Source organism: Bufo bufo, chromosome 9, assembly GCF_905171765.1.
Source record: "Bufo bufo chromosome 9, aBufBuf1.1, whole genome shotgun sequence".
NCBI lineage: Eukaryota > Metazoa > Chordata > Amphibia > Anura > Bufonidae > Bufo > Bufo bufo.
The window spans coordinates 171,259,634-171,276,571 of NC_053397.1; the positions used below are offsets into that span (position 1 = coordinate 171,259,634).

At 44.5% G+C, this 16,938-nt stretch overlaps 1 protein-coding gene across 1 annotated transcript in view; it reads left to right on the forward strand.

The window, feature by feature from the left end:
- The first annotated feature begins 4,857 nt into the window (after nucleotides 1-4,857).
- IFT27 (intraflagellar transport 27) overlaps nucleotides 4,858-16,938 on the forward strand; it is a 53,527-nt gene continuing 41,446 nt past the window's right edge. Inside the window, exon 1 of the mRNA XM_040407212.1 lies at nucleotides 4,858-5,041. Coding sequence (XP_040263146.1) covers nucleotides 4,909-5,041 — 133 coding nt within the window. The 5' untranslated portion in view covers nucleotides 4,858-4,908. The remainder of the gene's footprint in view (nucleotides 5,042-16,938) is intronic.

The window sequence follows — 16,938 nt, forward strand, 5'->3', positions numbered from 1 at the left end:
TTGTTTTCCATCAGAAACCACAATTTATAGCCACGTCAAGAAAGAAAATGTCCCTTGGCGTGGCTGCGTCCGTAAACACGCTGTGTGAACACGTGGCAGTGCTGATTGGATTATTCCTGTACTTTAATATCATGTGTACATTATACCAGTACATAGCATCATTATAACTTTTCCCCTTTGCTGTGAGGTCATACGTAGATGGCAATCTTTTTTTTGCGAGCTATATCATGTTGTACATTATTCTTGCTCGTGCACATGACTGCTGTTGTTTTGCGGTTTGCAAATTGTGGATCCACAATACACGGATACCGGCCGTGTGCAGTTTGCGGAACGGAACAGCTGGCCTATAATAGAACAGTACTATCCTTGTCCGTAATGTGGACAATAATAGGACATGTTCTATTTTTTTGCGGAATGGAGATACGGACACGGAATACACACAGAGTACCTTCATTATTTATTTATTTTGCTGCCCCTTTGAAGAAAAACGGTTCTGCATACAGGCCAGAAAAAAAGGAATGGACACGGAAAAAAACAAATACGTTCATGTGCATGAGCCCTATGTTTGTATAATATTTATGCTGACACATGACTGAGTAGATGATCCCTGTACTGTGGCATCACTGTGCACATTATTAGACTGTTATGACATCACTGTGCACACTATTTCACTGTTATGACATCATTGTGCACATTATTCCACTGTTATGACATCACTGTGCACATTATTCCACTGTTATGACATCACTGTGCACACTATTCCACTGTTATGACATCACTGTGCACACTATTCCACTGTTATGACATCACTGTGCACATTATTCCACTGTTATGACATCACTGTGCACATTATTCCACTGTTATGACATCACTGTGGACACTATTCCACTGTTATGACATCACTGTGCACATTATTCCACTGTTATGACATCACTGTGCACACTATTCCACTGTTATGACATCACTGTGCACACTATTCCACTGTTATGACATCACTGTATGCATTATCCCTGTACTGTGGCATCATTGTGCACATTATTCCACTGTTGTGACATCACTGTGCACATTATTCCACTGTTATGACATCACTGTGCACATTATTCCACTGTTATGACATCACTGTGCACATTATTCCACTGTTATGACATCACTGTGCACATTATTCCACTGTTATGACATCACTGTGCACATTATTCCATTGTTATGACATCACTGTGCACATTATTCCACTGTTATGACATCACTGTGCACATTATTCCACTGTTATGACATCACTGTGCACATTATTCCATTGTTATGACATCACTGTGCACATTATTCTATTGTTATGACATCACTGTACACATTATTCCACTGTTATGACATCACTGTGCACATTATTCCACTGTTATGACATCACTGTGCACATTATTCCATTGTTATGACATCACTGTGCACATTATTCCATTGTTATGACATCACTGTGCACATTATTCTATTGTTATGACATCACTGTGCACATTATTCTATTGTTATGACATCACTGTGCACATTATTCTATTGTTATGACATCACTGTGCACATTATTCCACTGTTATGACATCACTGTGCACATTATTCCACTGTTATGACATCACTGTGCACATTATTCCACTGTTATGACATCACTGTGCACATTATTCCACTGTTATGACATCACTGTGCACATTATTCCATTGTTATGACATCACTGTGCACATTATTCTATTGTTATGACATCACTGTGCACATTATTCCACTGTTATGACATCACTGTGCACATTATTCCACTGTTATGACATCACTGTGCACATTATTCCATTGTTATGACATCACTGTGCACATTATTCCATTGTTATGACATCACTGTGCACATTATTCTATTGTTATGACATCACTGTGCACATTATTCTATTGTTATGACATCACTGTGCACATTATTCTATTGTTATGACATCACTGTATGCATTATCCCTGTACTGTGGTATCACTGTACACATTATTCCACTACTGTGACATCACTGTATGTAGTGTTAAGCGAATCAGGTTTGGATTGCTGTATCCAAACCCGATTTGTTTGTAAACTTTGTTCACAGTACAGCCTCCGTCCTACCATAAAATGTATGGGCTCTGCCGAGGTCTTTGCGAACTTGCAGCAAATATTGCAAGACTTGCTTCGTCCCGCGTCCATGACGTGACACTTCGCTTAGTCGCATAAATTACAGTGTCACAATCGAAAGCTAAACTCAACTTCCTGCCTCATTAATGAAGCCGAGTTCAGCTTAGGATTTTGACACTGTCATTTATGCTACTAAACGAAGTGTCACGTCATAGACGCGGGACAAAGCAAGTCTTGCGATATTTGCTGCAAGTTCGCAAAGACCCTGTGGAGCCCATACATTTTAGTGTAGGATGGAACATTCCAAATTCGATTCGCTCAACACTAACTGTATGCAGTATCCCTATACTGTGACATCACTGTGCACATTATCCATATACTGTGACATTGCTGTGCACGTTATTCTACCACTGTGACATCACTGCGCACATTATCCCTATACTGTGACATCACTGCGCACATTATCCATCTATAATGACATCATTGTATGCGTTTATGCCTGTACTGACATCACTGTATACATTATCCCTATACTGTGACATCACTGTGCACATTATTCTACCACTGTGACATCACTGCGTACATTATTCCACTATTATGACATCACTGTGCACATTATTCTACCACTGTGACATCACTGCGCACATTATCCCTATACTGTGACATTGCTGTGCACGTTATTCTACCATTATGACATCACTGTGCACTTTATCCATCTATAATGACATCACTGTATACATTATCCCTATACTGTGACATCACTGTGCACATTATTCTACCAGTTTGACATCACTGCGCACATTATCCCACTATTCTTGATAAAAATGAGGTCTGCTCTTTTGTTAGAGACCAGTGCTTGTGAAGGACATGTCAGTCATCAAATATATTTCAGAAATGTATAGCACTCCACATACACAATGCAATTAATTTATATTTTATTTTAAGGGATTGTACATCCAAGTACATATTAATGTATTGTCAAAAAGGAAACTGCTGAATATATTTGACCAGATGTTCGGTCCTATAAGGACCTTTCTCAAAGATTATTCCTGTATGGTGACATCACCCTACCACTGTATTCCTGTATTGTGACATCACCCTACCACTGTATTCCTGTATGGTGACATCACCCTACCACTGTATTCCTGTATGGTGACATCACCCTACCACTGTATTCCTGTATGGTGACATCACCCTACCACTGTATTCCTGTATTGTGACATCACCCTACCACTGTATTCCTGTATGGTGACATCACCCTACCACTGTATTCCTGTATGGTGACATCACCCTACCACTGTATTCCTGTATGGTGACATCACCCTACCACTGTATTCCTGTATGGTGACATCACCCTACCACTGTATTCCTGTATGGTGACATCACCCTACCACTGTATTCCTGTATGGTGACATCACCCTACCACTGTATTCCTGTATGGTGACATCACCCTACCACTGTATTCCTGTATGGTGACATCACCCTACCACTGTATTCCTGTATGGTGACATCACCCTACCACTGTATTCCTGTATGGTGACATCACCCTACCACTGTATTCCTGTATGGTGACATTACCCTACCACTGTATTCCTGTATGGTGACATCACCCTACCACTGTATTCCTGTATTGTGACATCACCCTACCACTGTATTCCTGTATGGTGACATCACCCTACCACTGTATTCCTGTATGGTGACATTACCCTACCACTGTATTCCTGTATGGTGACATCACCCTACCACTGTATTCCTGTATTGTGACATCACCCTACCACTGTATTCCTGTATGGTGACATCACCCTACCACTGTATTCCTGTATGGTGACATCACCCTACCACTGTATTCCTGTATGGTGACATCACCCTACCACTGTATTCCTGTATGGTGACATCACCCTACCACTGTATTCCTGTATGGTGACATCACCCTACCACTGTATTCCTGTATTGTGACATCACCCTACCACTGTAGTTATAGACAGCACTACTTACTAAGCAATCTCGGATAGTCCAGTATGTGGCGGTGTCCGCGGTGCCAAGTCCCGGTCTCTGTGTCTCCTCACAAAACCATAAAAGATGAGATAACCGCAGCACTGTCTCCAACATTCAATATCTTCAAGGATTCATAAAGAGCTTGATAAAGACCAGTGTGGTCGAAACGTTGCTGCATTCGGTTATAATAAATCCTTGAAGATATTGAATGGTTGGAGACAGTGCTGCGGTTATTTCACCTACTATTGTAGTGTCACTGTATGCATTACCCCTATACTGGGACATCACTGTGAGCATTATTTCACTATTGTGACTTTACCAGGTGTAGTCTCTGGACTGTGACATCATCCCAGTGTGCATGTCCCTGTACTGTGACATTATCTCACAAGTGACATAGCAGTGAGATTTTTTCCCCACTATTGTGACATCACAGTGAGCATCACCCCTGTATGCTGGCATCACTGTGTGCATTATCCCCACCATGGCTGCCTGTACATGGTCCTTACACAGCACTGTCTGATGTCACACGCGCTGTCACCAGTAATGAGCATGAAGAATAAATCCTTCACTTCAGACATTCAGTACATGAACACTCAGCCAGAGCATAGCCCCTCCCCACACAACGGACTGCGGATCACGTGGTCGTGACATCACCAAAGGGCCTTTTCCTTCACCCACCACCTTCTCGCATTACTTATTGCAAGAAATGTATTCCAGAGCCTGACTCCTCCCGTACACGTGACTGATCACATGGTCATGACATCACCAAAGGTCCTTGCACCCTTGTTTTTGTTGCTATGGTAGCCAGAGCGTCTCCGTGTCTGGGGCAGATTAGCGCACCAGGTGTCTTGCGGTCATCATACATCCCGGCTGAGAGCGGTACCGGCGCCGAAAGCATGGTGAAGCTGTCAGCCAAGTGCCTTGTAGCTGGTGAGTCCCGTCCTCCATGCAGAAGAGCATGCTGTGGGGTCCTGATTCTTCCCTGCCTGCAGCAGCAGCAGCTCCTGACGTGTCCCCTGGCCAGAGGAGAGGTGATGTAGGCCTCCTCCTTCTTCCATTTAATTTAAGGCGCATTCACACACTGCAGATTTTGTTGCAGAAATATCTGTGACTGATAATCAGTTTCTGGAACTGATTATCATTGGCAGAAATATGTGCAGCACAATCTGCATTGTGTGAGTGAGTCCCATGCACGTGACCGCAGAGCCACGAAACACGGACACCGCCGGCTGCGTGCACACCTCATCGCAGTGGGGACCCATTGACTTTAATGGTCTGCAATCTGCATGTTGCAGCCAAAGGTATCTGCAGCGGCACGGCTGCAAGGACCCAGAAGACCTTCTGTGGCTTTCCAGGTCCATGCGAAAGCGGCACAAAAGATAGGGCATGTCCCTGTTTTGCGGATCTCTGTTCGTGTGCATGGAGCCTTAATCCCCTTGCAGACGAGCGTGTGCGGATTAGCTCCGGATGCGTTGCGAATGCATCCAGTGAAAAATGTGCGATTTTGCAAACAAAGTCATTCAGTTTTGTCTGCGATCGCGTTCAGTTTTTATCGCGCACATACAATGTGATTTAATGCGTTTTGCACGCGTGTGATAAAAAACTGAATGTATATAAACAACATCTCTTAGCAACCATCCGTGAAAAAAACGCATCGCATCTGCACTTGCTTGCGGATGCGATTTTCACCAGCTCCATACTTCTATGGGGCCAGCGTTGTGTGAAAAATTGCAAAATATAGGACATGCTGCGATTTTCACGCAATGTACAAGTGATGTGTGAAAACCAACGCACATGTACACAGCCCCATTGACATGAATGGGGCCGGATTCCGTGTGGGCGCAATGCGTTCGCATCACTCATTGCACCCACGTGGAATACTCACTCGTGTGAAAGAGGCCTTATGGTGATAGTATCCATCTAAAATCAGGGTGGGGTGCAGGGATCATGGCAGGGAGGCGAGTGACCGGCAGTGCCCTGAACCACAGGACAACACATCCTGGAAGCCAATGACAGGGGCTATCCTATCAGAAGTATGGCTATGCAATGAATAGGGCATTTGAAATGAAGTGTTATCAGAATATGCATTCAATTAAAATATTGTATCAGAATATACATGCAATATACATGCAATATACATGCAATTAAAATATTGTACGTTTTTTTAGCGCCCCCTGCTGTCTATTCTTCTGAAGATAAAATATAAAAAAGTGTGCTGTGGGGCTTGCCCAAGGGTAGTGGGCAGTTGCACAGGGGCGCCAAGGTGAAGTGAAGAAAAAAAAAAAAAAAAGAAAAAGTCAGGGCGGTGTAGTCTATGGAGGGTTGATACTTTGCTAGTTGGATTAGTGCTTCTGCTACACAGTATCGATATATTGCGGGGGCATATATATCACTGTGTCTGTATAGTTAGCGGTTCTATTACGCTTCTATTTATTTTTATTTTTTTTATATATATATATATATATACATATATTTTTTTTAAAATATATTTATATATTATTTATTTTATTATTCTACAATTTTCCTCAATAATTATATATTCATTATATTGTAACTATACTCATACAACCACCATCCACTATGTAATTTCCCAGGAACATTCCATATGTGAATACTTATTATACCCTTCCCATTATAATACTTTATAATATCCTTTGGTATAGAACTCATGTCATTTGTCCTTTTATACATATTCAGACTTTTATTTACACATATTTGGCTTTCTATTTAATATAAGGACTCCATGTGAGCCCATCCCTAAATGCCTATAGTCCCTATGGACTCCCCATTCTCCATTCCCGTTCGGGTTTCTCTTCCTGACCCCAACCGATGCCTCTGCGTCCCAGCCTGGAACGCACAGACGTTTGCTCCTCCCTGCCCTGTCGAGCGCCCCGCCCCTTGGTGCACTCCATACAGCATCTTCAAACGGCCCCACCTCCGGCCGGCACCTTTCCTTCCCCTCCTCCTGCTCATGCGTTCCACTGGTGGAACGCATGGCGCACATCCGCTCGAGACCCCGCCTCCTCACCAGGGTGTTTGCGTTCCACAGTGGAACGCACCAGGAGCGATCTAAGCATGTTAGAGGTTCTCAGGCTACAAGAACCCTGCTAGGCACTTCATAACTTCCTTCTTAAGATACTCTGAAATGCATTAAAGCACTATACTTAATCGGACAATGTATTTTGGATGACTGGGGGGGATCAGAGGACCGGAGGTGACGCTCCGCCTACTTCCGGTCCCCGCCAAAACTCTTGGTAAATTGTTTTTTGATTGTTTAATTAAGAGACCTATATATATTCCTGGCTACATGCACTTTATGTTATGTGTTTTTAACCAACACTGCTCTTGAGAAAGGGGAAGACACCCCGAAACGCGTTGAGCTTCTATCTATTTATGCAATAAAAAACTCTCCATTTGGAACCCTGACTACCATCATTTGGGACGTGGAGGAAAGTTTATACTACCTGACAAGCGATCTCGGCGGGGGAGGAGCAGGTATAGGTGTATTTTGCTTATCCTATATCTCCCTCCCTGGTGAAGTAAGTCGCCTTCCGTTTCTTTCTCATATAAACCTTTTAACATTATTTATTACTATTCATATTATTTATTATCTTTTTAAATACCCGTACAGTGACACATGTGTCGCCATATATCGATACTGTGACATAGAACCATCATAACAAAATATAAAGAGACACAGTGATATATAGGCCTACCATACACTGAGACTGCGTAATAGAACCGCTAACTATACAGACACAGTGATATATATGCCCCCGCAATATATCGATATTGTGTAGCAGAAGCACTAATCCAACTAGCAAAGTATCAACCCTCCATAGACTACACCGCCCTGACTTTTTTTTTTTTTTTTTTTTCTTCACTTCACCTTGGCGCCCCTGTGCAACTGCCCACTACCCTTGGGCAAGCCCCACAGCACACTTTTTTATATTTTATCTTCATATCATATTATCTCGCAGTGCACTGACGTACACTGCTTTAGGGTGCTGCCTCGGTGAATACCCACCTAACCACCTACATCCCATTCCTAATATTTTGTCACTTCTAAATAGTCCTCTTGGCGCTCCAGAGAATACTTTCCCTCCTTCCCCTTCTACTGCGGTTAATCCCCCTTCTCCCTTTTTTTCTCCTTATTTTTTCTTCTTCTTCAACAGTCTATTCTTCTGGTCCACCTTCTCCTGCATTCAGTGATCTCATAGAGAAGCAGGTGCAGCGGACATCTCTTATTCATTCATCTCTACTTTTAGAAATAAAAAAATATATATATATCTCCCTCGACAGTGGAGAAGGAAGTAGTTTACAAGCATTGTATGACCAGAAACCAAAAAACCTTTTATGCAATGTTGTGAAATGCGACTGCTGGAAAAACTCCCTGTAGGGGGAAAAAGGAACAAAACTGCTGTATCTGAACGGCATTCAGCTTTCCTATGGTTGCTTGGTGCCCCCTTAAAGGGTTTCTGCAGTTTGTTTAAACTGATGATCTGTCCTCTGGATAAATCATCAGCATCTGATCGGCGGCCTTCTCACTGTTTACCGCTGGCTCAGTGACGTCATTTGGATAGATGGGGTGAGCAGTCTTTTTCATACTTACCAATCAATCACTGGTGGTCAGCAGTGATGGCCAGTTCACAGTGTTGGCCGACGAACACATGCGATCTGCCATCTTTATTCTCAAGTCCAGAGGTAAGTCCTTACCTGTGCCTGAGCCGCGAGCCACTCTGAAACACATGCGGTCACCGGGAGCAGGCAGTTCTGAGAACAGCCTTCATCGTCGGCGAACACTGTGAACTGCCTGCTCCCGGTGACCGCATGTGTTTCAGAGCGGCTCGCGGCGCAGGCACAGGTAAGGACTTACCTCGGCATCGCCGGACTTGAGAATAAAGATGGCAGATCGCATGTGTTCGTCGGCGAACACTGCGAACTGACCATCACTAGTAGTCAGTAGGTGCCACATCACCATCTACATCATTGTCTAGATTCAAACTACTGTTAGGGCTCATGCACACGACATTTGTTGTTTTACAGTCCGCGAATTGCGAAACCACAAAACACGGATACCAGCCGTGTGTGTTCCGCATTTTACGGAATGGCCGACCCCTACACGAACTGACAGTGCCCACACTGCAGCCCGCAAACAGTGGATCCACTATATACGGACACCGGCCGTGTGCACACTATATCATGGATGCGGACCCGTTCACTTGAATGGGTCCGGAAGATACAGCGAGGAGGCACGTAGCAGAAGGCCACGGAAGCACTACATTTCAGTCCCTGCCTCCGCACCACAAAAAATATACAACAGTGCGGACTGATGGCGGACACGTTCAAGTTGAATGGGTCTGCATCTGTCAGCGCAGGCCACACGGATGCTGCCTGTGCATTGGGGAGTGCAAATTGCATGGGCGGCACACATTTGTGTGCATGAGCCCTAATTGAACAGTCCTATCCTTGTCTGTAATGCGGACAATAATAGGACACGTTTTATTTATTTTTTGCGGGACGAATATGCAGACATACGGACACGGAAGGCACACAGAGTTATTTCCGTTTATTGCGGCCCCATTGAAGTGAATGGTTCTGCATACGAACCGCAAGAAAACCAGAACGGACAAAAAATACATTCATGTGCTTGAGCCCTTACTTAATTTTTCCAGGCTCCTGATATTGACCTTTCTTCAGGATACGGTAGGTTCTTAATATTCAATCGGTGGGGGTCTGCCGATCAGCTGTTTCCTGCAGCCTCCGATGCCAGAACTAGAACAGAGCTGGAAGTACAGCTTCATTCCAAGTGCAGTGTCCGTGCTGGGTGACATTCATTTAAATGGGAGCTGGGCTGCAGTAACCCGGCACAGCCACTAGATGCTGAACGGAGCTGCGCTTCCTGTTCTGGTGTCAGAGACTGCAGGGAGCAGCTGATTGGCTGTGGGACCTCCACAATCGGATATCCGGAGCCGACCTGCACACGTTGCTTATGCAGAAAATCCACATGAAAGCCACACCAAAACAGCATAAAGAAGGCACATAAATCTGCACTATTTATCATGGTTTTGATGCATTTTTCCCCCCGTGGGTTTTCTCTTTATATTAACAACCGCATTGAAGCCTGTGGAGAAAACCACTATACATAACGTGCAGAATCGCCCAAATAATTGACATGCTGCAGATTTAAAAAATCTCATGACAGGTCAATTTCCCACACGAAACGAAAAAGCAAAGAATAATTGGGATGTGTCTTATGTCATACACTTTCCTGCTAATTTATTACGCTGCGGTTTTTCCGCACGTAATCAGCAACGTGTGCAGGTAGCTTTAAGGCACCCATAAATCCACGACAAAAACCTCACAAAAAACGCACCCAAAGTGTAGATTTTTGTGCGGATTTCATGCGGATCGTCTGCATATAAAACCTCCCCATGTGCAGGTAACTCGAGTGTCTGAATCGCCAAGGTCCACCGGCACAAAGCTTAGGATATGCATAAAAAAATCCCGCACATAGGGACTCTAACATATAACTGGCCAGCGCGTACTTTTATTAATATCCCGTACAATTTATGTATTTCATTGCTTCATATACGTTTTCTCCAGCTCCTCACGTGCTGCACATAACTGCCCTCCAGAGCTCTCCGAATCGCTGTGTCCTGTAACTGATATTACTCCCTATAGGCGGCCATACAATTCATGCTGCATACTGCGCAATATCGCTTTTTTCCAATATTCTTTCCATATTGCAGCCTGAACCATACAAGGAGCGTGCTGAGTTTTCATATTTTTATTTTTATTATTTTTATATTGAATAGATGTATTAGCAAAGAGGTTGTGTCATTTCCACATTCTCAGGATCCCCTCTATGAGCCAGAGCAAAAACCATTAGGTATCAGTGGCTCCTACTGGTAGTGGTTCTCGAGCCCAACAGCCGCAGAAAAGGTGAAATAATCTGCAGGCAGCATGTTATAGAGCAGGAGGAGCGGAGCAGATTGATGTATAGTTTTATGGGGAAAGATTCAGTATAACTTGTAGTTTACTTATTTATATCTGTGCTCATTCTGGGTTTTGAAGTCCAGGAGGCGGTCCTATCAGTGATTGACAGCTGTCTCTGTATACACAGTCATAGAGGGAAGGCTGATAGGGCCGCCTCCTTAATCCTGAAGGATTAAATGTGTGCAATCGATGTTATCGTCGATCACATACATTAGTCCCGGGTGCCTTCTGTTAACCCCTTCCCGACCAGCGCCGTAATAGTATGGTGCTGGCCGGGTCTTTAAAAATGGCGCCTGCTCATGAGCGCCGTGGGTGCCATAGCCACGGGTGGCCGCCTGCTTCTTATAGCAAACACCCGCGGCTTATGTCCGCAACCGGCAGTAATGCCGACTGCGGACATTTAACCCCTCAGATGCCGTGGTCAATCCTGACCACGGCATCTGAGCGCACTGAAAAGCGAAAGCGCACGCTTCCGGTCGTGCTCCGGCTCTCCCATGCGGCGATCGGAGGAGCCGGAGCTTGTGTGCTGCAGCCCCTGTCTTTGTGAATGACAGGAGGCTGCTGCATAGTATTTGCTATGGAGCCCTTGCCTTTAATAGGGCTACATAGGAAACAAGCAATTTTCTCATAGACTCCAATGCTAGCGCTAGCAATCTAAACTATAAAAAAGTGTAAAAAAATTAAAAGTTTTTAAAAATAGAAAAAACATAAAAATTCAAATCACCCCCTTTTCCCATAATGAAATTAAAAGAACTAAAAAAAAATACACATCATGGGTGTCACAATGTAGTAGTGGTAGTATAAAAATATATTCCCCCTACGGCAAACAGCAAAACGGAAAAAAGCATCCGAATGTCAGATTCGTCGTTAAATAAAAAGTGATCAAAAAGTCATACACACCCCAGAATGGTATCAATGAAAAGTTCAGATCGCCCCGCAAAAAACGAGCCCCCAGACAGCTCAGTACACGTAATTACAAAAAAGTTATAGGGCTCAAAATATGGCGACAAAAAAATAAAACAGATTTTTTTTCCCACTTTTGATTTTTTTTATCACTATCAATACGCAAGAAAAACTATACATATAAGGTATCGCCAGATTTGTACTGACCTGTAGAATCAAAGTAACTAGTCAGTTTTATCGTACATCAAACGTCGTAAATAAAAAAATTAATTAAAAAATGTAAAACTGTGTTGGAATTGCTTTTTTTTGCAAGTTGACCCCTTTTGGATTTTTTTTTTCCGCTTCCCACTACATCATATGCAATATTAAATGGTGCCATTGGAAAGTACAACTTGTCCCTCAGAAATCAAGCCCTCATATGTGAACAGGCTCTGGGAAGGCAGGGAGCGCAAAACGAAAACGCAAAAAAAAAACTCCGGGGGTTAAAACAGCAGGCACCCGACAGCTATGGCGCCTGCATGCCCGCGCCATCTTTAAATACCTGACTGCCTACATAATGACATCAATTTACGTTAGCCGGTCGGGAAGGGGTTAAGTGAATGTGATGCAATGAATGGATATCATCGCACTGCACAACCCCTTTAAGGCTCAGTTCACACCTGAGCGTTCTGAAAGGAGCGCTCTGTATGCGCGATTGTACGGGCGTTTACAAGCGCGCATACAGAGACAAGTGTACACACAGTGTCGCGCGTTCCCGAAAGTCTATGTACGGGAACGCGCGACAAGCGCCCAAAAAAACGCTCCTGTACTTGTGTGAGCGTCGGGCGTTTTACAGCGCGATCGTACGCGCTGTAAAACGCCCAGGTGAGAACCATTCCCATAGGGAAGCATTGGTTTCTCCTTGTTGAGCGTTTTACAGCGCGTAGGAACGCGCTGTAAAACGCTCAGGTGTGAACTGAGCCTAACTGTTAAATGGCTGATCTCTTGTACAAATTAAATAAGCCCAAAGTAGAGATAAAGGAACATAAATCTGCCATGGATAAAAGAAAGCGAAATCCTGGCCGTGACTCCTGAGCTGACTGCACAGTAATGTCTCTGAAGCTGCGGCTCAGGCCATCGGTTCCGGAAAAGACCATTTTCACACCTAGAAAACCCAGAGAATTTTACAGTATAGGATATTCCTAATATTCTAATCCCCATTTTTGGAACATTTGAAGCCCTGCTGTATTCCTCCTGGGAGCACCCATGATATCCTCCAGCAGTGCCCATTCGGGGACTCATTTGCATAAGCCCCAACCCTTTTAGAGGTCTGTTGTGCAGGATGGTCCCGTAAAAATGGATGTGTGGCGTGTAAAGAGTGTGTAACTGTGGCTCTTTATCCCAGAGGTTGTGTCACGCCTGCCTAATGACACATGGACAGAAGCCAACAACAGAAGGCTCAGCCGAAACGCGTTTGCGTGAAAATCGCAGCATGTTCTATATTCTGCGTTTTTCGCGCTGCCTTGGCCCCATAGAAGTGAATGGGGCTGCGTGAAAATCACAATGTATCCGCAAGCAAGTGCGGATGCGATGCGTTTTTTCACTGATGGTTGCTAAGAGATGTTGTTTGTAAACCTTCAGTTTTTTATCACGCTCGTGAAAAACGCATAAATGGGCATCGCACTCGCGCAAAAAAAACTGAACGCAATGGCAGACAAAACTGAATGAACTTGCTTGCAAAATCGCACATTTTTAACTGAGCACATCCGGACTTAATCTGTCACACTCATGTGAAAGGGGCCTTAATCTTGCTGCACAGCCGGTTAAAAAAGGGGACATCCAACTATTTTACTCCTAAAATAGTTGCAAGTCCCTAAGGCCGAGTTCACACGAACGTGTGTGACCCGTGCCTGTGCTGCGGCCCGCAAATAGCGGGCCGCAATGCACGATCGCCGGCCGTAGGTCAGCCGCATCGGATCGCAGACCCATTCACTTTAATGGGTCCGCGATCCGCCCGTTCCGCTAAAAGATAGGACATGTTCTATCTTTTTGCGGAACGGAAGTACGGGACGTAGCCCCACGGAAGCACTCCGTAGTGCTTCCGAGGGGTCCCGTCCCGTGCGCCGTTCCGCGATTCCGGATTTGCGGACCCATTGAAGTGAATGCGGGATGCACACGGAACTGTGGCCGTGTATTGTGGCCCGCGAATTGCGCCACGGATCACACACGTTCGTGTGAACTTAGCCTTAGTGCCCCATGGAGTCCAGTTCTCTACTTTTATTTTCCTACTGCCCACCCCTGTTTCCAGGCAGCCCCCGACATGCCCACACAACGTCCCTCCCAACTGTCGAAGATGGCGTAAAACCAGCCGTGCGACAGTATTTAGTCGGACTTGTGACTATTTTATGCCTTTTATGCCTAATATGCCCGACTGACACAAGTTTCGATATCACAGCCGCTCACCTAAATAAAACGCATTTGTGATGTCACCGTAGATTACTTGTGATATCCCAGCATGGAGTCTAACATGTAAGCATGGGACCCCATATCAAAACTTGGAATGGGGCCCGATTTTCTACTGAAAGTCAGCGGACTGACTGCTGGGCTCCAGATTCATTGCTATAGTGGCTACCCAGCTAGTTACACCCATTTATCCTCAGCTTTTCTCACAGAAACCCAGCGATGATGTCACAGCAGCGTACCAGACGAAAAAAGACATTCTGTGTCACTTTGTCACAGCCACTTACCTGACTGAAACATGCTTATAAGATCATGGATGCTTACTTGACTAAAATTAGTTGTGATGTCACAGAATGTTTGTTGCCCACTTGTGATGTCACAGTGGATTACTTTACTGGCACACCCTTGTGATGTCACAACAGCTTGCCTCAAAGAAATAAAGTTGTGACATCAAGGTGGTTTACCTTACTTGAACGCACTTGTGATGTCCCGCAGCTTACCTGACTGAAAACCTATTGTGTTTTCACGGTCAGTCGCCTAAAAGAAACAGGTGCGAGGCCACAGAAGCTCACACTTGTGATGTCACAGGTGCTTAGCTGACTGAAAAAACTGTAGTGATGTCACCAGCTTACCCAGGGGCAGACTACAATAAAAGAGGGGCCATGTGCAACAGCAGTATATTGGCTCATTGATTCTCTCCAGAAAATCCTCACTTTAGACCCCAAGCAAAGTTATATCTGGGGCCCCCCGTTGCTCTACTAATCTCTTCCTTTGTTCTCTTTAGGGTCCTTTCAGATGTCCGCAAGTGTTTTGCGGTCCGCAAATTGCAGATACGCAAAACACGGATACCGGCCGCGTGCCTGTGATTAGAAATGCCTGTTCTTGTCAGTGATTGTGGGCAAGAATAGGACATGCTCTTGCGGAACGGATGTGGACCCTGAACTATGGACGTCCGAATGGACCCTAAATTGTTCTTTTTTTGGCCAGCAGGGGGCTTCCTGATCTCTAGGGCCCCAAGCATTTGCTTGGTTTGTGTAGTGCTAAATTCTGCCCCTGTTCCCCCTGTAATTGCAGGCTTTACTTCACGTTGTTAGAGAAACATTTTCTCTAATGTACTATTAGAAACCACCATAGCAGTAAAGGTCCTGACTATGAGCTGGGAAATGTTCTGCTCTTCTTCTGAGATTTATCAAAAGTGGTGTAAAGTAGAACTGGCTTAGTTGCCCATAGCAACCAATCAGATTCCACCTTTCATTTTTCAGTGCTCCTTTGTAAAATGAAAGGTGGAATCTGATTGGCTGCTACAGGCAACTAAGCCAGTTCTGCTTTACACCCGTTTTGATAAGTCTCCCCCTGTATATTTCTGTGTAGTCTGTACGAGGTGTAGCTCCTGGGCCAAATCTGTAACAGGGCCCCCCCACCACGTACCAAATGCAAATATATGGGGGTAGATTTATCAAACTAGTGTAAAGTACAACTGGCTTAGTTGCTTTTCATTTTCCAAAGGATCTGACAAAAATGAAAGGTGGAATAGGATTGGTTGCTATGGGCAACTACGCCAGTTCTACAATACACCGGTTTGCTAAATGACTCCCATAGTTTATAAAACTGGCGTCTTATGTGTCAGGGAGGCTTTTGGATCTCCTCAGGCACCAGGGCCCAGGTGCAGTAGCTACCTCTACACTCCTAAAACCAAGTCATTACAGCTTAGGCTTGTTTCACGCTTGCATTTGCAGTTCCGACAGGCTATTCGGGCCGGGAACAGACTGCCGGATCTGGCATTGCCGGATACAGCTGAAACGCAGTCCGTCCTCATTAACTGTAATGGGGCCCGGTGGTGATCCAGCCGCGATCCAGCAAATATGCAGAGAAACAGCCATGTCTATGGTAGCTTCGGACTCATCTCTCTCACTGAGTCTTTGGCGGGTCTGTACTTTGAAAGTATTGAATGCCATCACAGCCATGACTGACCGCTGAAATGTACACTGTGCTGCCCTAGGTGAGGACCACATACAGTGGGGGAAATAATTATTTGACCCCTCACTGATTTTGTAAGTTTGTCCAATGACAAAGAAATGAAAAGTCTCAGAACAGTATCATTTCAATGGTAGGTTTATTGTAACAGTGGCAGATAGCACATCAAAAGGAAAATCGAAAAAATAACTTTAAATAAAAGATAGCAACTGATTTGCATTTCATTGAGTGAAATAAGTATTTGAACCCTCTAACAAAAAAAGACTTAATACTTGGTGGAAAAACCCTTGTTTGCAAGCACAGAGGTCAAACGTTTCTTGTAATTGATGACCAAGTTTGCGCACATTTTAGGAGGAATGTTGGTCCACTCCTCTTTGCAGATCATCTCTAAATCCCTAAGGTTTCGAGGCTGTCTCTGTGCAACTCTGAGCTTGAGCTCCCTCCATAGGTTTTCGATTGGATTAAGGTCCGGAGACTGACTAGGCCACTCCATGACCTTAATGTGCTTCTTC